The sequence below is a fragment of the Cimex lectularius genome, unplaced genomic scaffold, assembly GCF_000648675.2.
Source record: "Cimex lectularius strain Harlan isolate CLEC.00 unplaced genomic scaffold, Clec_2.1 scaffold186, whole genome shotgun sequence".
Taxonomy (NCBI): Eukaryota; Metazoa; Arthropoda; class Insecta; order Hemiptera; family Cimicidae; genus Cimex; species Cimex lectularius.
The window spans coordinates 852,341-880,131 of NW_019392979.1; the positions used below are offsets into that span (position 1 = coordinate 852,341).

The window sequence follows — 27,791 nt, forward strand, 5'->3', positions numbered from 1 at the left end:
AATGTTTTTCTAAACCTACATCACATCTGACCCCATCTCACGATCTGCAAATAATCATTAGATATCAAAAATAATACGTATAATATAAAACAAATAATAATAATAATATAATTTTTCTGTGTTTTAATTTACTACTTTGTTACGTGATGTAAAAATAATGACCTCTGTACTCCAAATATGAACAAAAACCCTCCGAATAATTCCCTATGATGAGGATTTTATTTATTCGGGTCTTTCAAACAGCGCAATTATTGGTTGCTTCAGAAAATACAGCTCATTGAGTTTTAAAAAAAATATTTATAAACTATTTTGACTATTTCAGGGTTAGAGGTTTTCGAATCTGCCTTTACTCGCAGTTTTGTTCGTGGTTGGTTTATGCATTTCTTTCTTGTGTATTTAAATAAAAGTAAAATAGCGATGATAGACATACAAAAATGTCCAAAAAGAACGAAGATATAGGTTCATACTCTGATATTCTTGAGAGAAAATCTCACAAATTAAAGGGAACTAAATTCTGCATTTGGCCTTAATATAATATGTAAATGATTTTTTCCCACAAATGACTTGTTCGGCATCATGAGAATAACATATTGTGACTTATCCGTATTTTCTAGAATATATTTTTCTAGAACAATAGTTTTAGAAATCCACGTCGATATCTATAGTAAAGAACTTAAAACCAACTGAAATATATAAAAATAGAATACAAGATAATATGTGACCGTTGTAATGTAAATACAATACGTAAATGTAAATGACCTATTGGATATCTACATTTACCTGAGCCACCTAATTTCTTTTAAATTAATGTAAATATTTGTGACATTGTGTACAAACAACAAAAATTCTTTTTATACTTAAACGCAATAACGAATTTCTTTTTTGCAGCACTCGATTTAATGGATTATTTTTGACATCTACTGATCATTTGGAGATCGTAAGGTGGGATCAAGTGTGATGTAGGTTTAGAAAAACATTTTCCTTTTCGTGCCAACGTTTTGATCATTTTTGGGATCATCTTCCAGGCCTGAGAAATAAAACATTGCTTAAATTAGATACATACATATGTCACATTTCAATTTATTTCATAGTGACAATGGTGTGATTTAGATTTCATGATTAGGCCTAATGTAAAAAATAACGGAGGATCTCCACAATTAGGGTAGAAACAGCGAGGCTAGAAGGGAACGAGTTCAATTCCGTGTAGATGAGAGACAGAAAGAAGTGTGCGATCCAGAAACGAATTTAAAAAGAGCTGAAATCCCTAAAAAAGAGTGCTTCGGTAAATAGCGAGTACCCATCCACCCTTGTTTCAAATGGTCTGGCAAACGGTTTGCTTGAAATTTCTGTTTATTTACAGTTAAAAAATTTAATTGTTTGTTTAAAATCTAAAAAGTAAATTTTACTTTTGTTAACTGTTATTTTATTGCGTAATTAATGAATTGTTTTAAAGCTTGAATTAAATTCTTTTATAAAAAGGCACCTGACAAGTTTGTATTCAGGTTCGAGCAAGAACTCTGGTGCCCTGTTCCTAACAAAAAGGATACAATGTTGGGCCCGTCTTGTTGAATCAAAAAGAAACTGTAACACACAAGATATGACTATGTTTATAAATCCAAGGCCCTGAACAAAATATCAATAAAGGTTGAAATGTTGGCACGATAAAGAAAATGTTCTTCTACACCTACATCACACCAATGGAATTGACGTGATTAATCTGCAAATGAAAATGGATATAGGTTATCATTTGAAAAAGGAAAAGTTAATTTTTCAACTTTTTTAAAAATTGATATTGTGTATTTATGGCAATCTTCGAAATCTTGTAAAAGAAACGAAGAATGTTTGTAGGGTATGCTGTTCCATAAATGTTGAATTTGATCGTGTTGCGTGTTGAATAAATTTTGGAGCATCGTCTTGACTGAAGCGATTAACATACTAAACATAATTAGACATTGAATGTAATTAAACAATAATAATTTAATTTCTTAGAGAAAAGAAAGGTATGAAAGATAAGGGGTGGTTATTATCGGCGTCCTTTGCCGGTCCGGGGGTCACCAGGGGTTACATATTTTACTTGTCGGCGTCTTTGATGTTCCTCATGTTTTGTTCTGTTGCAAAGCCTTTTCAAACGTCCCTGTATTTGTATATAATTTTCTCTACCCTTTATTGAAATTTTAATTATTTCTGACCGTTTTTTTAAACATATTCATTATGTCTCGGAAAATAATGGTAAACCACGTACGTCTGTCAGATGTAATAACATCATCTCACCATCTCCAAATAAATATTGGATATCAAAAATAATACGGTAAATCTNAGACTGAATAAATAAAATCCTCATTACAGGGAATGTTATTCGGAGGGGCTGTCGGTCATGTTTGGAGTACAGACGTTGTTATTTTTTCATCACGTAGCAAAGTAGTAAATCAAAACACAGAAAAAATCTTTGAACTTGTAAAGAATCGCATTACGAATAACTTAAATAAATCATGAAAAAAGTATATTATCTATTAATGAAAAAATTATTACCAGTGGAAACGTCATCTATTAACAAATAAATAAATTATTATTACCAGTTTGTTTAAATTTACAATTTGTTTGGGCATGAATTATATAATGATGATATTTAACAATATAATAACAATAATAATGAATATAATATCAACATAAAATAATATAAACAATTATAAATTCAGAAAATGGTAGGAAGGGGCGGGTCAGCAGGTAGCGCGGGTGGTATATAAATAGGGCCGTCCCACATTTCGCGCTACACTTTCATTCTGAACCTCCTTCAAAATGGTCAACACCTGCCGTATAAACGTTCGCTGCAAGAAGACTCTGAAAGTCTTGTAAGTTGTTAAAATTTTTATTTTAATGTATAGATTAAATAAGATCTGCATGTTGAATTAACTTGGCATTTATATTTTTATCCAGGCATTTCAGCCAAAAGACAAAAACTATACCCAATGTTATTTTTGGTATCAAAGCTTCACCGCCTATGCCTGGTATGGAAGGTAAATTAACAAAAACACTTTCTTTTAAATTAATTATTCCAGCCTTTATAATTTATTAATAATTGGATATTTTGTGTTTTAGGAATGTTGGACTGGCTCATGTCGAAGTGCATTCACAAATACTGGCCTTTCTTCAGCAATTTGACGTATACGGAAATGATTTCATTGAGGGACGAAAACCTAGATTGGTACATGAACGCTCTCGGTGCTCAGGGCACGTTTTGCCAAGGAGCTAGAAGGAAAATTCTAAAGTCTTTGGAAGAATTGAGATCTAGAAGTTCTCAAATCAAAGTCATAGACCATTTGGACGTGGAAAAGTCATGTAGAACGATATCATCCGTCTTAAAAACGCCCATATCGGACAGTGACATGGAAGAAGACGGAACCTTTCTCACCGGTCTCATAATGGAAAAAATAACACTAGGTAATTTAAAAAAAAATATTAATATTTCGAAACTATTAACTTTTTACTAATAAACACGTGTTTATTTTGTAGTTGTTGATGTTTGCAAGAAAACAGGATCATCCGTCAATTCCGTCGCAGCTCTTCTGAGAGAATACATCGAGTGCAAGTCCGTGCATGAATATGACAAAATCTGCGCTAAAAGTTGGCTAAACGGCATCAAGTTGGATTTCTTCCAACGTCGAAAGTATGGGTAAGTTCGTAAATTGTTCCATTTGTGTTGTACACGGCTTAATACTTTATTTTTCTTTTATAGAAGACGAACTGCTTGAGAAAACAGAAGATTCATCTTCAGATCCAATCTTAGTTATTCTTTGCTATTATTGACACAGATTATTGTACATACATAGAAAATTTATTTATATACATTGTGATAAACTATTAGTATAAAATAGTTTTACTTTTGTAAATATAGATTGTTATTTTATAAATTAAATATTATTAACATTTCCTTAACAAGTTTTATTTACTATTCTAACAAGTTCTCGTCCTTAATTCAAATAAAATAGGAGGGTGGTTTAAGGGTTAAATATTTGTGTTCCTTATTTCCCCATTTGTTATAAATAGTTCATTCTCCTTATCATTAAAACCATATTTTTAACGGGAGACTGTTTTTAAGATATACTTATGTACATTTATGTACTGTTTACAAATAAATTGATACTATCAAGAAGTTATATAAGCCTATTTTTTCATTTATGTTAATATCACAACCGACGATCTTGCTAACTTATTAAAATGCGACCAACTTCAATAACATCATATTTTATAATGAATTAATTCATAATTTCTAACTTATAAAAGTAATGGTCTAGGTGATTTTTTAAGCTTTTCTAACGGTCCTGAAACGATATTCAAATGAAGTACTTGACTTCATGTTCCATGTTGTTTAATGTTATAATCATTGTCCGCTTGACCAAATAAATTCTTTTCAATTAAGTAATCTTGAGAGAGATAAAGTTAGCGTCACAAGCTGGATTTGAACCCACGTTCTTCGGCTAAATACGCTGCTGCTGTACCACTTGAGCTAGCGTGGCTCAGATCCACTCGGACACTAACTTCCCATCTCAACCTCACCATTTGAAATTTCCCTCCTTTTTGCTATTGCATGAAGTTAATTTTGCTTAATTTCCGAGTTAGAGCCAGTTCTTACTGGCTTCACATGAAAAAATGATTAAAAATTTAAAAGATTTTATTGAATTTAAGTAGAAACTTATTGAATCAAAAGTCTTGTTGTATTTACTAGCCTAGGATTTATCCGTATAATAGGTTTTTAATAAATATTGAAAAATCGTGAGATGCGGTGTGATGTAGGTTTCAGAAAAACATCCCAGGCCCTGAAGATGATCTCAATAAAGATCGAAACGTTGGCACGTTAAAGAAAATGTGTTTCTGAGTGTATCACACCAGACCGCATCTCACGATTTCTGAATAATTATCGATTAACGGTCACTAATCATAACACTTTAATATTTATCATGAAGGCCGATACTACACTCAACCATACATCTGTATATGTGTTGTAATAAAGAGTATACTTTGAGTAAGTATGTATATTTCAAAATTTGTGATTTTAATTGTAATTTTGAGTGATGGCACTGTAGGTAGAAAAGCATTTCAAATCGTTTGTTAAGTGTCTTTAAATTTTTTTATCGTGTGTGCCGAGCCCAAGTTAGTCGTCTATCAAATGTAAGTCCTAAATAGGTAACCTCGTCAGACTGAGGAGTAGGTTTATCATAGAATTAGGCTCTCGGCTGATTGTAAAGGTGATGTGTTGTGACTTTGAGGGGTTTATTAAGGTTTTATTTTCAAAAAAATTGATCGATTTTACTATTATTGACATGAGGTTTTCTAACATAATCGAAGCTTGTGTAGAAGAGTAGGGACTTCTTAATTTGGTGGTATAATCTGCGTAGTAGTGGTAAGTGCATTCTCATTTGTGAATATGTCATAATTAAAAATTGTCAATTTTTTCCACATCCTACATGTATTCGTTAAATTTAAACAATGCTTGTAAATCCCAGGCCCTGATGACGATCTCAATGAAGATCGAAACGTTGGCACAATAAAGAAAATGTTTTTCTGAAACCTACATCACACCAGACCGCATCTCACGATTTCCGAATAATCATCGACTAACGGTCACTAATCACCACACATTAAAAATTGTGTTTTTTATTGACCGGTTGTTTAATAATTTGTTGGAGTCGTGAGGAGCGTTAATAAAAATATGTTTAAAATTGGTACTTTATTTATACATGTAGGTAATCCGTATTCCAATTATTCAAAATAATACATAAGCATTAAGTTCAAAATACAATATCAAATTAATTACATAAAAAATAGTTTTTAAATGTGACAGATATAAAAGAGAATACAGTTGTTAAATTTTTGAAATTATTGTTAATACCTCATATTCACGATTATTATTAAATTTTCATTTTTTTAAAAACGTCAAGAACAAAAATTAAAGTATATTAAATACACTTTGAATTATTAACACTACATTTAATATAGTCGTTTTTTAGTATAAGTAGAACAAAATAGTGAATTTTTCATTTAATCCATTTCAATGATAAATCATTATAGTTACATTATCAACAAATCTATTCTTGGTCAAATACCGATGCGGGGTTAATTGAAGTAGTTGTTGTTGTAGTCTTGTTTCTTGGCATTGGCCAATTTTGCCAACATCATTATACTAGGCTTTTCTTTGGCCCGTTGATCATATCCCAAACTATAAAAATAAATTTAAATTAATGTAATTTAATTTAATTAGATTAAAAATACATGCCTTAAGTCAGGTGTAGGGAGAAAATCGAACTGGATGTATTTCAACCACTGCTTGGCACACATTTTGTCAAAGTCCGGAATGGATTTGTGTTCGACGTACTCTTCAAGCATGGCTTTTATAAATATGGACCACTCTCCTCTTTTCCGAGCAGCATCGACGACTAAAAATCACAAAATATTGACAAAAATTGTGAGATGCGGTCTGGTGTGATGTAGGTTGCAGAAAAACATTTTCTTTATCGTACCAACGTTTCGATCTTTATTAAGATCATCTTCAGGGCTCAAAGCGTTTTGTTTTCGGCGTAAGTGCCCATTCTTGCCCACTCTCAACACGACACACAAGAATGGGCACTTACGCAGAAAATAAAACGCTTTGAGCCCTGAAGATGATCTTAATAATTATCGACTAACGGTCACTAATAATCACACATTGACAAAAATCGTATTTTTTATATTGTGGACGTTGTCTCACCTTGTGTAATTTTTTCTTTCAAAAGTCCTGTGATGTAAGTGCCGTCAACTTCTTTGATATAGTCGCAAATCGGCGTTTTGAGAATTGTCGATATGACATAGCAAGAAAATTCGACATCAAAAGGGTCCAAGTCTCTTAGCTGTTGGGTCCTATTTCTCAATTCCTCGATCGATTTCAAAATTTTCTTCCTCGTCCCGACCATAAAGCTCTGTCGGGCTCCTAACTCACGCAAATATAGATCGAGATTTTCGTCATTCAACGTGATCAGGGCTTCGTAGCTCAAATGAGAGAAAAAAGCCCAGTATTTATGAATTCTTGTGAACTTCAACCAATCTAAAATTCCTGCAATTAAAAAAAAAATTACTACATAAAAACACAATATTTATTTAAAATTTACCTTCCATTTCTGGTGCTGGTGTTATTGCTTTAATGCCGAAAATTTCATCGGGGATTATTTTCTCCTTGACAGGCATCCTTGTATTTTAAAAATAAAAGTTAATACCGTGCAGAGATACAAATTAAAAGATTGTACTTACTTGATCGGGTGAAGTTTTTTTTTCAAGCAATTACACTTTGCCATTACACGAAATCGTAAAATTACAGAAAAGTGAGAGAATTTCCACTCAAAAGCTGTATATATATCTGCTCACCCCACCAGTTTCGGGGTGGTTTAACTCAAATTTATAGCAGGGCTTTAAGTCAAAACCATACCTGATGGTGTCAAAGGAGTGGAGCGACCACCATTTTATTATACTTCTCCCTTTTAAATTCTAACACATTATTATTACAATACAAATATACACATTAAAAAAACATTTAAGCCTTTAAATTGTTATTCTTTAATAAGAAAACATTAGGGATATATTTTTTGCGACTTGATTCACAATCTTATTTTTCTAGCATCTGCAGAATAAGAGCAAAATCAGCAAACAAATGGGTAAAATAGCTAAATCAGCCAATTTCATCCTAATAAAAATTAATAATATATTTGAATCAAATAATCAACAATAAAAAACCAAATGCAAATCGATTGAAATTTCTGATGTGATATTGTAGTTACTTACAACACTTTTACAAGAAAATAGTTTTAGATGTGTCGACCACTTTTTCACTCACGAATAACCTTTGTATCTTGGTATAGTCTGAATGAAAAAACTAAAACAAATTAAATTATTTAGACAAATTATGAAGAAGTCCTTCAACCTGATGATGAGCTAAAGGGCTCGAAATCCGTAAAACAGCTTACTGAGAGTAGGAACTATCTTTTTAAAAAGGATTGAACTCCACACTCACTCCATCATTTATCATTTCAATTAAATTATTATCTATCAAGTTTTCATGTTTGTTAGCTCATCGTCGGGGCAAAATAATTGTAAAGATGTCTTCAAATTTACATATTCTATTTTTTAACAAATGGTTTCAAATTTCTGTGAATTTTCTTCCACTGTGTCTATCTCTAAAGAAATTTGAAACCATTTGTTGAAAACTCGATTACATCTATTTGTTGATTGGTTTTCCCTGCTGATAACTTTAAAATAGGCCGAAAGCTTGGCAGATAACAACTATTTTTTAAAAATTTTTTATATTTTATTCAGACTATATCGAGATCCAGATAATTTTTGAAAAAATTAATGCCTTATGCTCACAAACTAGATTTCAACAGCTACTTAAAGCTTGGTGCTTAAAGCTAAAACTTGGTGGGTATATTTATTTGAATTTAAAAATTGAAAATGTTCTCTTTTAAAAAAAACTGCTCGCTTGTTTGTTTACTAGCAATAAATTGAACTTTAACTCACAATTTTTAAAAAATACATATTGACAATAGTTTTAGGACCGGCAACCTCTTCTTTTTTTGCCATTATCTTCCTTTTCTTCTTACATTTTATTCCTATATAATCCATTTTTGTGATGATGCAGCCAAGTATTCACACCCTATTACCAGCCACTCTTTACCTCAGGCTCTCTTCGGTTAAGGATAAAAATATATATAACAAAAAGTAACACATAGAATAAAAATATCCATTTAAAATATAAGTTAGGTTAGCCCTGAGTAATCCATATTAATCGTGGTAATAGGAGAAGAAGCCTCTCCATTCGCGCTAATAAATTGCATTCTACATCATACAAACCACACAATATATATAGTAAACATTGTCTTTTGTATATATTCTGTACTACATATGTATATATTATATATTTTATGTTCTATATGTAAACAACACAAGCATAATTTATTTATTTATTTTAGACATAATAAACAATGGAAGTTGTACAATTCTTAGTGTAATAATTTTTTAATGAACCTGTTGAAACTATATGTGCCCTGGTCTGCTGATGTAACTACATTTTACAAACATGCATTTAATATAAATATGTATACATATATGTTTATATTTATTATTGGTTAGCAGTTTTACCATGTACAGCTTTTCAAGGGATCTAGGAAACACCGGACTTTACGTGTTAAAGGGTGGACGTTAATTTTCAAAGACATGCCGACTTTGATCTTTTGCCGACAATAAATGTTTAGCCGCATAGCCTAAAGATTTCACGAAAACAATGAGGAACCTTTTTTATTCTTTTACTATGTACAAAAATCACATAAAATCGCCTGCTACTTTCTAAGTACGTAAAGGGGGCGAAATGCGGCGAAAACCTAAGTGCGGAACTTATCCTAGGTGTGCTGCTTTCTTTATAATATATAAGCATTACATACTCTACACTACATCTTCACATTTTTATATTTACATTATACATTTAAGTTTGGACATTTAGACAATAAGTAAAATATACGGAAAACAAAAAAGTAAATAGAAAAAAAAACTTTGTTATCAATATTTTTTATACAATTATAATTATATTGTAAGTTTTTATATTGGAGAAGAAAAGGAACAAGTAAAAACACAGAAAATAAATAAATACTTTAAGTTGTCAATATTTATTATACAATTATAATTGTATTGTAAGTTTTTTTATATAGAAAAGAAAAGGAAAAAGTAAAGGCAGGAAAAAATACTTTAAGTTGTAAATATTTATTATACAATTATAATTATATTCTAGTTTTTTATATAGAAAAGAAAAGGGAAAAGTAAAGGTAGAAGAAAATACTTTAAGTTGTCAATATTTATTATACAATTATAATTGTATTGTAAGTTTTTTATACAGGAAAAGAAAAGGAAAAAGACAACACACTAAAAATAAATACTTTAAGTTGTCAATATTTATTATATAATTATATTGTGATAGTTTATACAGGAAAAGAAAAGGAAAAAGTCAACACACTAAAAGTAAATAAATACTTTAAGTTGTCAATATTTATTATGCAATTATAATTATATTTATTCAGAAATCGTGAGATGCGGTCTGGTGTGATGTAGGTTTCAGAAAAACATTTTCTTTATCGTGCCAACGTTTCGATCTTTATTGAGATCATCTTCAGGCCCTGGGATTTACAAACATAGTTTACATTTAACAAATACATTTAGGATGTGGAAAAGTGAATTTATACAATGCAAAATAATTTTTTTTTATTATATTCAATCAAAGTATTTCTACTCACTCAAAGTGTTTGTCTCCTGTGTAATTGTGCCATTCTTGCGTGTTGTGTTGAGAATGCCAGTAAGATTTTGCTGTTTATCACCACACACATATAATTATATTGTAAGTTTTTAATCTAAAATTTTTTTCTTAATTCATTCCTTTGAGATTTAGTTTGACTTGCAGATAAAACTTATCAATTCAATGTAGCCAGCAAAGAACAATAACGAAGTAAATTTTTTTTGCTAAAAAAGGAATTGTCATTGCAAAAAATACTTGTTAATACTCTCCGTGCATTATTATCAACTAATTCTTTAAATGGATCGAAACTAATCAAATTTATCTAATTTATAAACGTTATCATAACGAAAAAAGCATTTTCTTCTTTTATTGCGACGTCTATATAATTGGCGTTTTACTGATCACCTATCGCTTTGATTTCAGACTTTTTCACCAGTACTACTGCGTTTTTACTTTTCACTTCGTCAGCGAGATTTATTCCTGAATATCCTCCATTTCATTAATTTTTCTCTTCCTGGGACTTAGTAAATGATATCGTGTCTACCGGTGAAGCACAACATTTTAAAGGTTCTTATTAGAACATTCCATTTAATAGAAATTATGTATTTTATTTAATGATCAGTACTTTGATCATGATACTTCTTTCTACCTCCAAAAATAAGGATTTTTTAAAAATATTTTGTCCCAATTACATTGATTTGACCACAAAAGATCATTTTCACTGATGGGATTGTCTCTTAATTTGGTTATAGGGAAATTTCACGAAAAAGCAATATTTCTGGAAAGATGATGCATGGCTCTACGATGCAAATTTTGGACTATTATTAATTTGCAATTTGCAAAGTTTGGTCGTTTCCGATCATTTTGGTCTGCCAAACACGTTTCGATATTTTGCCATCATATGTCTTGAATTTCTAAATAAATAAACTTTTGTTTTTAATCCGATCTAGTTAAAATAAAAGCCATTATTATTGTTTGCAAATAAAGTACAAAAATATCATATGATATAATTTTTTGTATACTAATTGAAATTTTTTGTTCGATTTTCTAAAAATAATCTGACAACATATGTTTTTTTGTGAAATTTATGTAATAAGAAAACAATAAAACAACAGTCATAATTCGGGCTTAAATGTCCATTAGATGATATTTATCAGTACGCGCTACACCGTTCCTAGTTGTTTGATACCTGTACATATATTTTATAAATAAAATTCAAAATTTCCCTTCAAAATAGTTTTATTTTAGTCTCTCGTTGCCATCTGCGTTTGGAAAACATATCCATGTGCGGTAAATTGTTTTAGTGGCTGGCTCCAATGGGTGTATACTGGCAGCCCTCTCGTTTGATCGTGATAGTTGAAAAGATTTTCTTATACTTAAACTTGATGCCTAAGTACAACCCGGGGGAGTGCAAAACAAAAGTGATTATTCCGCCCGATGGAGGCCTACTCGCCTGGTTCAACGTCACCTTAGCGTTTTTACAGAACTGCTTTATCCACCCGATTGCCCTCTGCTACTACGCTACTGTGGATTTCAAAACTTACGGCATCTTCGGAGCGATCTTCGTCGGGCTTCGAGTCATGTTTGGTAAAGTACCAATTATATTTGAACGACAGTAGTGTACATGTGATTATTTGGAGAATATATTGTTTCTTTAATTATTTAATGACTAACTCAAGTCGGCTCTGGACTAGCTGATATAATTCTACGGTCTGATAAGTTGTAGACAATACGTATAGTTTATTTTCATTAAAAAACAAACAAAATTTACATAAATCTAAACAAGAGAAATAGTAATTTAAAAATGTTTACTTATCTTTTTATCTCAACTAAAAACCTTAATTAATTGGTCAAGCAGACCACAAAAACTAGTGAATTTAATAAGTAAAAATGAAGTACCCCTTCATTAAAGCTCTCCGTGGCCATTTCATTTGTCGCCGAGAATCAAATAGATTACGCGACATTTGAAAAATGGCAAAAAGGTGGGAAAATTAAAAAGGTGGGGTTGAGATGGGAAGTTAGTGTCCGAGTGGATCGAGGTCACGATAGCTCAAGTGGTAGAGTAGCGGCATATCTAGCCGAAGGTCGTGGGTTCGAATCCCGCTCGTGACATTGACTTTTTTTTATCTCAACTAAAAACCCTAATTAATTGGAAGATTAGTCAAGCGGACCACGAAAACTAGTGAATTCAATGTTTACATAATTTCATTTCACACAAATAGTTCTATAAATGCACCGATGACTTCTTGTAGCACGTTTTGATCGTAATTGTTTAGTAATTATTTACATAAACCAAACCAGAAAATAGGCTGACTAGGAAGTTCAGTAGCCTTCGGAACAACCAACACGATAGATTTTTTCAATAACAAATTAATAAATTGTCATTAAAAAATGTCAGGTCAGGTCGATTTTCCAGTTCATATCCGAGAAACCATAATTGAAAGTTAATGTGGACATTAGAGAATTAAAAGATATATCTGAGGATCTGTGTTGTAATGTTAATGTTAGAAATAAGGAGGGTTAAATGATGCGGGCACAAAGTCCGCACCACGACCTTAATTAATCACCCCTATAGCCTTGTCTGCGGTTCCTTAGAATAGGATCTTGCTTGAGGATTTTCCTCTTCATTTTGCAATGATCTACACCTCCATAGGCCCTCACATAAACATACAATATGTTCTCGGTCTCCTCTTCTTCCTGGCAGTATCTGCACAATATTTATTCCGTCAGTACACCTATCCGGTGTATAGCCTTCTTAAGCGGCAGTTCCTTGTCAGGAGTCCAACCAGAATAACCAGTTAAGTTGTAGTTTCCTTCCAGTAATTCCTTTGTAAGTCTGGCCCTTATATGAATCTCTTCGCCTGCCTCTTGCCTGGGGTGTTCCTCCACGAAGTTTTGGACTCATGAAGGATCCATTTTTGGATTTCGTGGGAAAGTGCTCAGCAACAGTAGGGTTAGGGACCTAGAGAATTCATATTCTCTTTTCGTTAATCTCTTTCTTTTGTTGATTTCATTTGATATTATTCTTATTTTGTAACCTTTTTCAATGTCTCCAGGCAGACATTTGAGTGAGTATGACAGTGTCAGGGTTAGAGGAAGGATACAGCCAGCGCGAAGTCGGTCGGAGGAATCTGAGGGTAAATCACTATACAATAGTTCTTCCGGTTCTTCCGCGCTAGAGAAACAGGACTTCACACTAGAAGGCCATAGGGCTTGGTCAACCTAGGTCTTCAGACCAGAGAGACGATAATTCATCCGTCATCAGGTTCTACAAAACAGCAGCATTACGGGAAATGCGTTAAGAAATCGGGTAAGAGAAGTCAGAAATGTTTTGATTTCCTCCAGGACTGTAAAATAAACTCAATGTAAATAACCTCAGGACCCAGCTCCCGGCTCTCGGACCTCTTCTTACCAAAAGTCTGAAAATGGCCAGGCTTCAATTAGCAAGTTCTCTTAACAGTGAGGTGAGAGTTGGCCTCAAATTTTGAGTTGGGCGTAATTTCATATGCAGACACTCAGGAAAAAGGTACACCCCATGCTGTTTGGTTCCTCAGGTTGCTATGGTTGGTCATTGATGTATTGGGCTGGCATTTTCTTGGAAACCCACACCGAATTGGTCGTTGTGCGAGGAAGATCTCTAACTTCACCGAGTACTTACAGAACAATCGAAGAATAAGTAGTACCATTTGCTCCCACATCGGTGAGAGAGTCTTGCTAATGCAGGATAATGCCAGGCCCCGTAGAGCACGCGCTGCGGATGTCTTCCTGAATGAGGTTGGAATTGAGTGCTTGGTGTGGCCAGCTGGAAGTCCAGTTTTGAATCCAATCGAACACATTTGGGACCAACTTAAGCGACCAGTACGATGGCGAATCCTAGGTCAAAACATTCTATAAGCGTTAGAAACGATTTCTTGACGAATGGGAAACAATTACGTTGATTTTATCAGAAATCTTTTCCAAGAAATGCAAAGGAGTTTAACGGACATTATTCCTGCTAGGTGTGGAAATACTAAATATTAAAGGGGACAATATTTTTTTACATTTTTATTTATTTTTAATTTTCTGTATTTCGCCTATGCTAAATAATTGTTTATTATTATTATCATTTTTTTTAGAATTAGATAATACACATTTTCTTTTTACATGTCTTATTTTTACAACCAGACATACAAAATATAAATAAACATAAAACATTAAAGTTTAAGTTTTTGGGGGGCGTCGGTGGCCGCAACGGTTTAGGCATTGACACGACGCTCGTCACTGTAAGGTAAAGGTCCCGGGTTCGAATCCAGCGGCCCTGCATTCGAACCCGACATACAAGTGGGCTTTTTTTCAAAAACACCGGCACCCTGAGGGTTTATATGACCTCTGATGTTGCGAACCCTCGTAATTTATATATATATANATCAGTGTGTATTATTATTTCTGTATATTTGGTGATTGGGATGGTTAATAAAAGATAGGGGAAGGTATAGGATTTTAATACATAGCATGTAAATGGTTTTTAAAATATTATTAATAAAACTCCTGGCGGAATAATTTTTAGTTTTCCCCCTTTTTCTTTGTGTTTAAAGAGGAGCTCATCTTACTCCGCGCTCTGCTAAACTTGAGTTACATTTTATCGAGGATTGTTATTTTTATTGTTTATCATTAATATCAGGGGTATTATTACGTTTAAAAGGGAATATTTTGTTTTATTTACTTTATTTGGTTTAAGGAACTTAATTCACCCGTAAGTCCTCCTCACAATTTAATCATTATAATTATATTCCAAATAACAACAACTTTAATACATTACCAACATTAGCGATTAAATTATGATGATAAGTTTTCCTTTTTACTGAACAGTAGTATTATAGACAATATTAAAAAAACACCAAGCAAAATTAATGACTGAATGGAGATGATGTGGTAAATTTTTGTTAAATTTTATGAATAATAAATATTTGTTTTCAGTTCCAATTGCTAGTGCTATAAGTAATTGTCATGGATTTCGGATAGTAAGCTTCATAGGATCAGTGATCATTTTCGTGAGCTTCACCCTATGTTTTTTTGTAGGCGATGGCATCTTAAGTGGGTTTTTGTTTAGCATAGGAGGTGGTAAGTAATTTTTGAAACGCATACAATCTTCGTTTGGTATTTTAATAAGAAATTAACCAGAACATTTATCGCAAGTTTTAGGTCTCGGAAGTAGTATGATTTACAGTTGTGCATTTGTCCTTCCGAATCTTTGGTTCTCAAGGAAAAGAGTGATTGTCAATTTTGTTTCGTCAATGGGAAAGCCGATCGGCACACTCATAACGCCTTGGTTGATCGAACTGATCATAAAGAAGGATGACTACAACGAGCCAATCAAATACACTCTTCTTTATTTAGGATGTAAATTCTTGTATGCCGCCTTCGTAGGCAGTTATTGAAAATTTTCCGTTCTGTTTTCCAGTGGGCTGTATTCCTCTACTGATAATGTCATTCTTCATGGGAAACATAGCAGGATCGAATATAAAGATAACTAAATCGCATCGAAAAACAGGAACAAAAAAAGTTACGTTCCATGATTACGAAGAAGCCGATTACCTGGCTTCAAATTTGGATCAGCTCGAGGAATCCTGTGCCTACAAGATATTCAACGTACACAACAATCTATGCTATCCTTCTGTTCAAGACATAGTTGGACTTAACGCGTAAGTCAATTGTAAATTAACTAATACTACGAAGAAAACTGTATTCTTATTTATTTCTGAGGACTGAGGCTTTTGCAAGCAGGAAAAATGCTCGTTTTGTTTTTACTGAAATAATGTGTATATGTGAATGTTTTCTGGAAAAAATTCTAAATATTCTATATATTCTATAAAATATATTCCGTATTATAAAATTCTAACGTGTAGTTAATTGTCTGTTTTTTCTCGTCTGCCATTTTTCGCTGGTTTTGTTTGTCAGATGTGTTCTTGCATATTTCGTGGTGGGTATTTTTGCATTTCCACGTGCCTAAATGTTTTTTGTAGAATGTTGATGATCGAATGCAATTACACTACAAACAGACACAACAAAATTTCAATAAATGTTGTGGAATCTCATTTTTTTACATTTCTTACAAAAGTGTGTGGTGATTAGTGACCGTTAATCGATGATTATTCGGAAATCGTGAGATGCGGTCTGGTGTGATGTAGGTTTCAGAAAAACATTTTCTTTATCTTGGCAACGTTTCGATCTTTATTGAGATCATCTTCAGGGCCTGGGATTTACAAACATTATTTAAATTTAACAAATACATGTAAGATTTGGAAAAAGTGAATTTATACAATGCAAAAAAATATTTTTTTTTATTATATTCAATCAAAGTATTTCTACTCTATTTCTACTTTTGTTGGATTGAATATAATAAATAAAAAAAATATTTTTTTGCACTGTATAAATTCACTTTTTTCCACATCCTACATGTATTTGTTAAATTTAAATAATGTTTGTAAATCCCAGGCCCTGAAGATGATCTCAATAAAGATAGAAACGTTGACACGATAAAGAAAATGTTTTTTGAAACCTACATCACACCAGACCGCATCTCACGATTTCTGAATAATTTTCTTACAAAACATGAATAGATTCAATGATCTGAAATTTGATTCTATGTTATTAATGAACTATGCTTTTATTATTTTTAGTATAGAAGCTACAATCAGTTCACGTTATCAAATGAGCTGTATAGATTATCCGATGAAACGCCAGCCAAATCCGTTCTGCTATCAGAACATCACGCTCGTCATGAACCCATCAGTTGTGCGGTCCGGCGCGCGGCCTTTTTACAGAACTGACATATTCTTCGAGGGGAACATAGGAAAATTGACTAAATACAGGACACAGGTAAATAATTGTCAGATGGCTTTGGAGAGAGGACAACGTACACCATTCCGATTTTGTTCTTTGTTGTAGGAGACCCAGCTTGATTATCACATGGGGATGACCAGAGCGCCAACAGCCATGGATTTGATGCAAGAGGAAGAAAGGAAATGCAGGAGGGAAGCTTTCTTCAGAGTCCTCGTTACAATGTGGGATTTTTCGATTTTGAAATGTCCATCGATTATGTTGATAATGGTCGTCATGTCCACCTCAACGATAGGATTTCATACGCCGTACATCCTGCTTAAAGGTATACATTTTCAAATTTAATTGGAAATAAAACATTCAACGAATTGACGTTTTAGAAAGAGCCATCAACTTGGGATATTCCTTCCGGACGTCTCTATATTTTTATTTCTTTTTTGGATTTGGAAACTTGTTCGGAAAACTTATGGGATCTATGCTGTTGATATTTGTTAATATGTTTACGGAAGAAATATTTTACGCGCATATATTATTTCTTGGAGGAGTGGCTTCAATAGCTAGCAACTTTACAGACAAGTATTATTATCACGTCTGCTATTCTGTCCTGCTAGGCGCCATAGGAGGTTTTTGACGTCCTTACGTATTTCTCTTAACGCTTAATTAGTTTTAATTTTTTCGTTTATTAAAGGTTTGAGCAATTTGCGTTTGACGATTATTTTCAACGCAGCGGGATTGGATAATTTGACGAACGTCATGGGCGTTTACTCCTTCTTCGATGGTATGTCTGCATTCCTCGGGATCGCATTTGCCGGTTTGATTTTTTTTTTTTTTTTTTTTAAATTTTTTTTTTTTTTTTTTTTAAATTTTGTTTTCTTTATTTTTGTACTGTTACGCCATACATTTTTTGCCTTTGTAGTCCTTTTGAAGATCACGATTGGTTCCTACGCATGGATTTACACTATATTCGGTTCCTTCCTTATCCTGTCGGCCATTCTTCTGTATCCAGCACGACTTGTAAAGATGTTAGTGAGAAATAAACGTATAATTTATGTCTAATCAAATCCACCTTTGACGAAAAACAGAATAGAAAAGCTTTGAACATAAAAATACACATATATTGAGGATATTCTTTTTATTTATTTTTGTTTTAATTATGTTTAAACGAAACTGAAGTACTTATCTCAACGAGATGGATAAAATTGGTACTAATCATATCCTATATTATAATAATAATCATTATCATAATTGAATAATTTGTTGGAATAACAAATGAAAACATATGCCAATAAATTTAAGTTTACAGTATATGATTATGTTGGCAAAAGACCGAGAATTCTTTATTATAACTACTTTTCCCTAAATCCTTATTATTGCTTCTATTGTTTCTTTTTTTTATAATTTGTATTGTGCGAATTCAGCTTTTTTTACTTGATGTTAACGTCAAACCTTCATTTATTCGTGCCAGATTTGTAAAAATTTTTGTCATTCTTAGAGGATTCCCCTCAGAATAAAGTATTCTCTCTCTCTCTCTCTCACTCTCTCACTCTCTCTCTCTCCCTCTCTCTCCCCCTCTCTCTCTTTCACTTATTTCCTTTTATTTTTTATAACTTATTATACAACCAGTTTTAATTACTGTTCTATATTCTATTGTTCAGTTTTTTTATTATTTTTGTCATGTTTTTTTTATTCTTAGAGGATTCCACCAGAATAAAGTATTCTCTCACTCACTCTCTCTCTCCCCCTCTCACTCCCCTCCCTCTCTCTTTCACTTCTTTCCTTTTATTTTTTATAACTTATTATACTTAACCAGTTTTAATTACTGTTCTATATTCTATTGCTCAGTGTTTTTTTTTTAATTTTTGTAGTTTTTTTTTATTCTTAGAGGATTCCCCCCAGAATAAAGAATTCTCTCTCTTTTTCACTTATTTCCTTTTATTTTTTATAACTTATTATACTTAACCAGTTTTAATTACTCTTCTATTGCTCAGAGCGTTTTTTTTTTAATTTTTGTCATGTTTTTTTTACTCTTAGAGGATTCCCCCAGAGTAAAGTATTCTCTCACTCACTCTCTCTTTCTCCCTCTCTCACTCCCCCTCCCTCTCTCTTTCACTTCTTTCCTTTTATTTTTTATAACTTATTATACTTAACCAGTTTTAATTACTGTTCTATTGCTCAGAGTTTTTTTTTTAATTTTTGTCATGTTTTTTTTATTCTTAGAGGATTCCCTCCAGAATAAAATATTCTCTCTCTCTCTCTCTCTCTCTCTCTCTCTCACTCTCTCTCTCTCTCTCTCCCTCCGACTTATTTCCTTTTATTTTTTATAACTTATTATACTTAACCAGTTTTAATTACTGTTCTATTGCTCAGAGAGTTTTTTTAAAATTTTTGTCATGTTTTTTTTATTCTTAGAGGATTCCCCCCAGTATAAAGTATTCTCTCTCTCTCTCTCTCTCTCTCTCTCTCTCTCTCTCTCCTCTCTCACTCCTCTCTCTCTCCTCTCTCTCTCTCTCTCTCCTCTCCCTGTCTGTCTGTCTGATTATTAAAGCCCCTGATGTTTTAACATTTTAATTCCATCCATTTTATTCTTTATTTGTATTTTACTGGGTGCCGGTATTTATGACAAAAAGCCCATTCGTATGTATATTGTGATTGTATTCAGGCCCGCTGGATTAGAACCCGGTCCCTTTGTCTTATATACCGGTACATAAGACGTCAATATCTAGTGAGGCCAGTGGGCCCTCTCAACACGACAGACAAGAATGACACATATACTCGGAAATAAACACTTTGAGCACTGAAGATGATCTCAATAAAGATCGAAACGTTGGCACGATAAAGAAAATGTTTTTCTAAAACCTGTCACACCAGACCGCAACTCACGATTTCCGAATAATCAAAAAATAATCCTCCTCCTAAGAATACCAACAGTTAAAAACTGCTCTCTTTAAACATTAAAAACTTGTCTTCAAACAAGAGAGATATTTAACCAAAATAGATTAATAGGTAGAATTAATCCCAAGCATTTTTTTTTTTTAACTAGGGTTCGGAAGAGCAGAGGTTACATCAACCCTCGGGGTGCCGGTGACCTTTATCTTACAGTGATGAGCGCCGTGTCAACGGTACCGTTGCGGCCCCCGACGCCCCAAAAACATCGGTGTTTAGTTAAGGCTGTTGTCTAAATAAATTGTAATATATTTTGAGGTTTAGTCAGCAGACGTTGTTAACAGGTGTTGTGAGTACTATTTAATGATAAATAGTTTTAGAACATACAAACACATGGTTCAGTGTGAAACAAGGAGTGTAAGAAATTGAAGTAATTTTGGTATGGTATCCACCAAAGTGGAGAAGTCGAGGGCCAATGACGATACCGAAAGGTACTCTCATCTCGTCGCCGTCCCACCGGATAAAGGCTATGGCTGGGTAATAATTTTCGCGTGTTGCTTCGGCAACTTTTGCATGGATTCAGTGTCCCTCAGTTTTGCCATGATCTCGCCAAACATCACCAAGTCATTCGGATACTCTCCCAGCCTGGTGTCCTGGCTCATTTCCGTTTTCAACGCATTCCTCTATTGTATGGGTATGTAAATTGATGTTTCTTGTAAATCGTTAGCAGCTGTGTTTTAATTTCCATACTGGGATCCAGAGCTAGTTAATTCGCACAAACATTTATAAGTTTGTCAATTTTACGACAAACATTTTTGTGTGTGTGTGTGTGTGTTTCTTCTTTGGCCTTTAATTTCCTCTAGCATTAGGAGTCAAGCCCAACAACCACATTTAATTTCATGAACTTAGCGAAGTTGTATAAGTTGGTTTTGTTCATATTTATTCGTAAATTTTTCGGCTGTATTAATTCTGTGTTGTAGAAACAATTAAATTTTTTAGTCTTTTTACAAAGAACTGTATAACTATAATTTATTTTTTTGTATTGTCTTGTATCAGTACTACAGTGTGATATTTCGTGTTTGAATGCTGTTTTTATTATCCATAATCCTTATCTTTGATAATATAAACCTAGAATACGGATTTATATGCAATAAAATTCTTTAAATATGTCATATTATATGCAATAAAAAATCCTCAAATATATTGTATAATTTGCTTTAAAATACCGAAAATGAATGCCAGAAACATCACCCGACTTTATAATTAACTAATTTCTTTTTAATCTAAACTTTTTTTGGTATAGTATATATTTATTTTGAAAGAAACTGGACAGAAATATTTTAGACACACAAGCAATAAAAAAGCATATAATTTAAAATACACTAAAAAAAAGACTCGTATTTTGTTTTTAATTTTAAACTATATGTATTTTTATTAATTACAATTGGTTGAGGAGTGTCACGCCTTGGCTCCTTACAGGGAGCGAGTAGGCATGGCACCTGACATAAAGATAATTCTGGGGCACGAAAGTGGGTTGTTGGGCCCCCTGTTCTGATTTTAAGGGAAACGGGGTAAAAATTGTTACATACATAAATGTGTATCTCTGAGTGCATGTATAGTCGTGGTTTGCTTGTATGAGTAAAAAACTAGTGTTACATTAAAATTTAACTAACAATTTATTCTATCACTAAATGATTTTTTGGCGAATTTTCTTTCAAACCATCACAATTAAATATTTTAATTAAAAATCATTAATTTCTGATCTCATTTAATTTGGTTTACATTAAACTAAATATTTGTAATTAATATACATACATAAATGCATACATTTTGAAATAAACAACAAAATATGGGGTGTTCAGTTTTTGTCTTTGAGTGTGTTATATAAAGTAAATAACTAAGCTTAATTAAACTCATGATATGAATTAAAATGGACAACGTTATACATTTCAATGTTTCATTCTGTCAAACTACAGTATTGATCACTTATAAAATATATGTATATGTGTTTTTAACATCAACAGGGGTGATAGGAGTATACTTCTAAGAAAAAATAACTTGGCCATCGATTCCATGTATAACAACATAATTATTTCGTAATAAGATTTTATAAATTTTCCCAATTCAGTCAATCTATTATTTTTGTCAAGGTTGTCTTTTTAATTTATTTTGCAATCAGTTCAATTAATTATATTTGTACCTAAATTCTTGGTTGAGATGAAAAAGTTAGTGTCACGAGTGGGATTCGGACCCACGGCCTTTGGCTAAATATGCAGCTGTTCTAACCACTTGAGCTATCGTGACTTCGATCCACGTGGAATCCAAAGGTCGTGGGTTCAAATCCCTCTTGTGACATTAACTTTTTCATATCAACCAAAACTTACATAAAAAGATTTATTAATATTATTATTAAGTTTAAGTATTAATAATATTAATATTATTATTATGTATAAGATTTATTATTATGTTTAAATATAATAATACATATTTAATATAATTATAAATATTATTATTATGCTTAAATATAATTCCTTTGGCATTTTTTTAGGCTTACTAGGTAGGATCAAAATATAGGATTGACACTGACTATTTTTGTGTTTCAATTGAGGCTCCTATTTCTTTCCCCTTTCTGTCTTTCAGAATTTTTTTTAGCAAAAACTAAAATCTGCTCCTAGAAGTTTTGGAAAGGGTAACTGAAAAAGATACGGATTATTTTTACCCAATTCTAAAGTATCAGTTTGTATGTCATTATCCCTAAAAAGTTAACAAATGCAAATCAAATTTTAAGATGTTACCTTTTTCCTCACATGTCCTTACTTGCCTAATTCATTATTATTTCTCTATTTAACAAAAAATCAATCTTGCAATATTCTTCAAATATGCAAATTTAAGCAATATTCACTGAATTTGCAAAAATATGCAGAATAAAATTTAAACTATTGTACCAAAGAGGTGTAATTAAATTAAATAATTTGTAAACGTTAACAAAAATAATAAGCAATTGCATATAGATCCGGGCTCTAGACATAACAAATGACGACAATTGATGACAATTATAAAATTTAAAATTATTAAAAGATATTATCCTTGTTGTTAGGTCATGTGACCATTATTATTTTTGATAATTATATTACATCAATACTTTCTATTTTCAGAATTCATTTTTCAGGACTAATAAAGATTAATTAAAGTCATTGTTTTAAATTTTATTAAACCATTTCATTCTGATGAGCACTATTTTTAATCATTTGAGATAACAATGAAAAACATTAGTAATTTTCAAAATTTTCATGAAAAGGGTAAAAAAATTAGGAAATTCTGCATTTTATGAAATTCTGTTTTAAATGTAGGTCCCATAGCAAGTGGTCTTGTGAACAGATATGGATTCAGGGCAATGATGTTCCTGGGATCATCATTAGCAGCAGCTTCGTTTTCAAGTTGTTACTTCTTTGAAAACATTTATGCACTTTTTGGGTGTTATTCCGTGTTAGCAGGTATGTGAATTGCATCATATACAATGTTGAGACGTTATGAAATTGATTTATTTAGGAATTGGTGTATCATTCCTTTATATGACGATCATGACCTGCCCAGGATTTTGGTTTGAGAAAAAACGTACATTGGCAATGGGAATATCAAGCTGTTCAACTGGTGCTTCTTGCCTTATAATACCACTTGTTTCAGAGTATGTTCATGAATATTGGAAATGGAATTATCTCTTTTTGATAGAAGGAGGTTTATAAAAAAAAACTATAAAATAAAAATTTCATTTTATACTATTAAAATGTATAATATTTCAAGGATTGTTTACTGTTTCAATGTTTTTATCACTTCTCCTTCGGAAGCCGCCCATGGTAGTAGTGGAGTTGACAGAAGAAAAGCCAGAAGGTGTTCGGCAGTCTATTATAAACGTCAAAAATATTGCTCCTTATACTGGAATGTATGAAATCACACAATAATATTATATTACAATATAATTTAAAAAATTTCAACTGTAATTTGATTTAGAAGTTTATTTAGAAAGTTTAAAATATCAAAGTTAAGTAATCAAAGTAACACAGTCAATACCAGTGGTAGCTCTGTTATATTTGTTTGTTTTGATTTAAATATTTTCATTGTTAATTGTGTTTATCGTGCCAACGTTTCGATCTTTATTGAGATCATCTTCAGGGCTCAAAGTATTTGTTTTTTGTGTAATTGTGCCATTCTTGCATGCCATGTTGAGAGTGCCCAACACGACACACAAGAATGGCACAATTACGGAGAAAACAAACACTTTTAGTCCTGAAGATGAACTCGATAAAGATCGAAACTTAAATTCACTAATTACGTGGTCCGCTTGACCAATTAATATATTATAATTAATTAAGGTTTTTAGTTGAGGTAAAAAAGTCAATGGCACAAGTGGGATTCGAACCCACGATCTTCGGCTTGATACGCCGCTGCTCTACCACTTGAGCTATCGTGATCTCGATCCACTCGGACACCAACTTCCCATCTCAACTGCACCATTTGAATTTTCCCTCCTTTTTGCCATTTTTCAAAGGAGGGAAAATTCAAAAGGTGCGGATGAGATGGGAAGTTTGTGTCCGAGTGGATCGAGGTCAAGATAGCTCAAGTGGTAGAGCAGCGGCGTATCAAGCCGAAGATCGTGGGTTTGAATCCCGCTCGTGCCATTGACTTTTTATCTCAACTAAAAACCTTAATTAATTATAAAAGATCGAAACGTTAGCACGATAAAGAAAATGTTTTTCTGAAACCTACATCACACCAGATCGCATCTCACAATTTCCGAATAATCAGTTAATTATTTATAGTTTACCATTCATGTGGTTTAACACTCAGTCATAATCAAAAGAAACAATAATCTAATTACTATGCTGATATTTTTTTTTTGTCAGAATATAGGTTTATCACGGTAATGTATGTTGGTGGTCTCTCCTTATTCATGAGCTACCACTGTCTATATCAAAGTCGCATTGCCTGATAGATAATTTAATCTAGACGATCAAAATATAATTTTGTATTTCTTTTTTTAGGGTGTTCAATAAAAGGTCGTTAAGGCCCAGAAGTTTCTTGAATATGGAGAGTGCCATCTGCAACATTCCCGTCCTTATTTAGATTGGAGAGGTAAACATTTAAAGGTATTCATATATGTACTTAGTGTAATATAACATTTAGCAATGTTTTATAAATTGGTAAAATGTTAAGTGCTAACTTACGCTAAAAATTGTAATTATTGTCTATTAGTTCTACACAGATATACATTATTTCACAAATTTATCACAGTATATACACATTTACTCTTCTAAACTTGTTCAAACTATATTTAGAGCAAAAACCATTTAAGTTTATATATAAATAATTTAATAAATATATAAATACTTTTAAACTAATTTGCTGTTTTAATCATAATTCTTTTAATAGATTGTCTATGTGTTGAGTTATCATGTTAAAAAAAAAATTACATATACGTTTAAGCTCTTTGTAAAATTATTTGTTTAGTATGCTAACCAACAGATCACAATTTTGACAATATAATAATATGTATTTATAATTTTAATTATATTAATTTGATTACATTTTAAATTTTTGAAATTATATTATAATTTATTGACAGTATTTATTTAATATATTTATTTTAAGGGAAAGAAGGCATGATTCCATTGCTTCATCAGTTGCTCAGAGACCAAGAATAAAGAAATTGTCATATACATCAGTAATTGAAATGCCTGAAACGAAAGCGACTTTAAAAGAACTTTGGTTCAAAATTTGTTGCTGCAAATATCCAGAAAAGTTGGTCTCCAGGCCAATGTACAAAGAAGATATATTTTATCAATCTGAGGTTTCTCGCCTTATGGTAACAAGGAATGTAGTAAGTGTATTGTAATAATTTTGGGAGTATTTTATTTATTTACCATTGTCCCTGACTTGCAGCTTTCTTTCATTTTTTAAAACAAAAATGCTCCTTTTTTTCTTAATTTTACCTGTTTATGTATTTATGTATTTCTCTATATATTTTTTTAGGGATCTCAAGATTTAGCTATGTCATTGATGCGTTTTCCTTCAAGAAAAGATATTTTAGAAGAGCAAGAATATAAATGTACACTGTGCCCTGAAGCAATTGTAAAACCACTTAAGGAAATGCTTGCATTTAGTCTTTTAAAGAATGAAGTCTACCTTTTACTCCTAGGAGCAAGCTTTTGCTATTATTTTGGTATTTTCATACCATTCATCTACCTTAAAAGTATGATCATCTTTAGATAATATATTTAATTTTTCTTACAACATATAAATATACAGGGTATAATTTTAGGGACATATATCCAAAAAGGTATTGATGAGACTATCAGTACATTTTTTGTCCCAGCGCTGGGATTTGGTGTTACGCTAGCAAGATTAACTGTAGGTCTTTTGCTAATGTGTACCCCTGCTCTGCACGCTATTCATGTAGTATCATTTGGGATGGTTTCTGCAGGTGTAGTTTACTTGTTAATGACACTTTATGCAAATACTTGGTATTTAATCTGTACCTCTTTCCTCTTAGGAATGTGTGCAGGTACCTATTTTCATTCCGTAAAACGAAAACGATCAAACAAACAAATTTGTATACAATTTCAGGTGTGTTCATTCCACTAAGGAGCATGTTATATGTAGAGTATCTAGGTTTAGAAAATTTGACAAGAGCAATGGGATTTACTTTTACTATTCAGGCTGCAGGATCATTTATAGGTGTACCACTAGCAGGTGCTTGATTTAATCAGTTTTTTTATATACGTTTAATAGTTTGTAGCTAATAAAGGAATTTTTGATGTATTACATATAAAGTACTACTTTAAAATTTTGATTAATTATGTCTTTTTTAAGAAATGTCAAGATCTGTACTGAATGATTTCTATGCCACAAATTATGTTGGAGGTTCTGCCTTGATGGCTGGTGGTATATTCTTCATTCTTGTACATTTCGCTGCAAAACGGCAGAGAGCCACCACTAAAACAAAGAAAGGTGCCTTTATCCCACCATCTCCAAAAGGAGCTATAAAGGGTGAATTAAAGGTGGACAAGATTATTAGGACAATGGTTAAAGATAAATAAAATTGAATGCTATACAAGAAATAAAAATAAAGTTTTAGAAAACTAATTAAACTTGTAATTACTGAATCAATGACCCTTAACTGCCTAATTTATTATCAATTGTTCAAAGTTTGACAACCTATTATATCAAATTAATATATAAACGTTTGAAAAAAAAATTGTTGCTGGATTCTAATGTCATGTTTATTCCTTTGTATTTTGATCATCTCTGATCATCCTGGTCAGAAATCACTTCTGATGCATTCATAATTTCACTTTCAATATTAATTTCTGTGTATCGAAGTCGAACCAGGTAGACAAGGTTTTATTTCATACAATCAACCTAAAGCTTCATCACCTCGCTGGCCTTTTGTTCGTTTCTTCATTAGTGGAAATTATTGTATGATTAAGTTGTCGAGGGGGAAAATACAGAGTGTGCTAAGTTGGAGCTAAAAACTTGTCATTAGGACTTGGTATTAGGCAAGATATGATATTTATTAATCTCTCAAAAAGGAAGATGATCTATCTCAGCAGGAAAGATTTGAGGAAAATTAGAGGCTTCTATACCGGCCAATGCCCTTAATTAACTTAAAGATGTGGGCGAAGCAGAAACAGAAACTTGACTCTGTCGAGTGAAACCACATATAAATATAAAACACTAGCCCATATAGTATAGCATCTTTGGTAAGGCAATTTTAAGAAGAAGAAAAATAACT

At 32.2% G+C, this 27,791-nt stretch overlaps 3 protein-coding genes across 3 annotated transcripts; 2 read left to right on the forward strand and 1 right to left on the reverse strand.

Moving 5' to 3' along the window:
- Positions 1-2,772: 2,772 nt before the first annotated feature.
- On the forward strand, positions 2,773-3,820 carry LOC106665297. The gene is made up of 5 exons (XM_014391624.2): positions 2,773-2,849; positions 2,935-3,014; positions 3,097-3,438; positions 3,511-3,670; positions 3,734-3,820. The coding sequence occupies exons 1-5, from the start codon at positions 2,797-2,799 to the stop codon at positions 3,747-3,749; spliced, it is 651 nt and encodes a 216-aa protein (XP_014247110.2). The 5' UTR covers positions 2,773-2,796; the 3' UTR covers positions 3,750-3,820.
- Positions 3,821-6,099: 2,279 nt separating this feature from the next.
- LOC112127950 lies at positions 6,100-7,334 on the reverse strand. Its single transcript, XM_024229564.1, has 5 exons — positions 7,279-7,334; positions 7,140-7,216; positions 6,743-7,084; positions 6,272-6,431; positions 6,100-6,214 (listed from the first exon to the last, which is right to left on the reverse strand). Exons 1-5 carry the CDS (start codon positions 7,320-7,322, stop codon positions 6,112-6,114), a joined length of 726 nt encoding a protein of 241 aa, XP_024085332.1. The 5' UTR covers positions 7,323-7,334; the 3' UTR covers positions 6,100-6,111.
- Positions 7,335-11,367: 4,033 nt separating this feature from the next.
- LOC106665311 lies at positions 11,368-27,138 on the forward strand. The gene is made up of 18 exons (XM_014391643.2): positions 11,368-11,887; positions 15,257-15,400; positions 15,476-15,679; positions 15,741-15,981; positions 16,960-17,158; positions 17,228-17,444; positions 17,500-17,742; positions 17,808-17,930; positions 18,036-18,174; positions 20,434-20,696; positions 23,353-23,496; positions 23,552-23,737; positions 23,804-23,942; positions 25,649-25,877; positions 26,030-26,249; positions 26,319-26,561; positions 26,624-26,749; positions 26,870-27,138. Exons 1-18 carry the CDS (start codon positions 11,617-11,619, stop codon positions 27,094-27,096), a joined length of 3,558 nt encoding a protein of 1,185 aa, XP_014247129.2. The 5' UTR covers positions 11,368-11,616; the 3' UTR covers positions 27,097-27,138.
- The last annotated feature ends 653 nt before the right edge of the window (positions 27,139-27,791 follow it).

Coding starts and splice junctions, on each gene's coding strand:
- LOC112127950 (XM_024229564.1), bottom strand. CDS start 7,322: ATGGCAAAGTGTAATTGCTTGAAAAAAAAACTTCACCCGATCAA. Junction 7,217..7,278: donor AAAAAACTTCACCCGATCAA/GTAAGTACAATC, acceptor TTAAAATACAAG/GATGCCTGTCAAGGAGAAAA. Junction 7,085..7,139: donor ACCAGCACCAGAAATGGAAG/GTAAATTTTAAA, acceptor TTTTAATTGCAG/GAATTTTAGATTGGTTGAAG.
- LOC106665297 (XM_014391624.2), top strand. CDS start 2,797: ATGGTCAACACCTGCCGTATAAACGTTCGCTGCAAGAAGACTCTGAAA. Junction 3,015..3,096: donor GCCTATGCCTGGTATGGAAG/GTAAATTAACAA, acceptor TTTGTGTTTTAG/GAATGTTGGACTGGCTCATG. Junction 3,439..3,510: donor AATGGAAAAAATAACACTAG/GTAATTTAAAAA, acceptor TTTATTTTGTAG/TTGTTGATGTTTGCAAGAAA.
- LOC106665311 (XM_014391643.2), top strand. CDS start 11,617: ATGGGTGTATACTGGCAGCCCTCTCGTTTGATCGTGATAGTTGAAAAG. Junction 11,888..15,256: donor CGGGCTTCGAGTCATGTTTG/GTAAAGTACCAA, acceptor ATTTGTTTTCAG/TTCCAATTGCTAGTGCTATA. Junction 15,680..15,740: donor CACTCTTCTTTATTTAGGAT/GTAAATTCTTGT, acceptor TCTGTTTTCCAG/TGGGCTGTATTCCTCTACTG.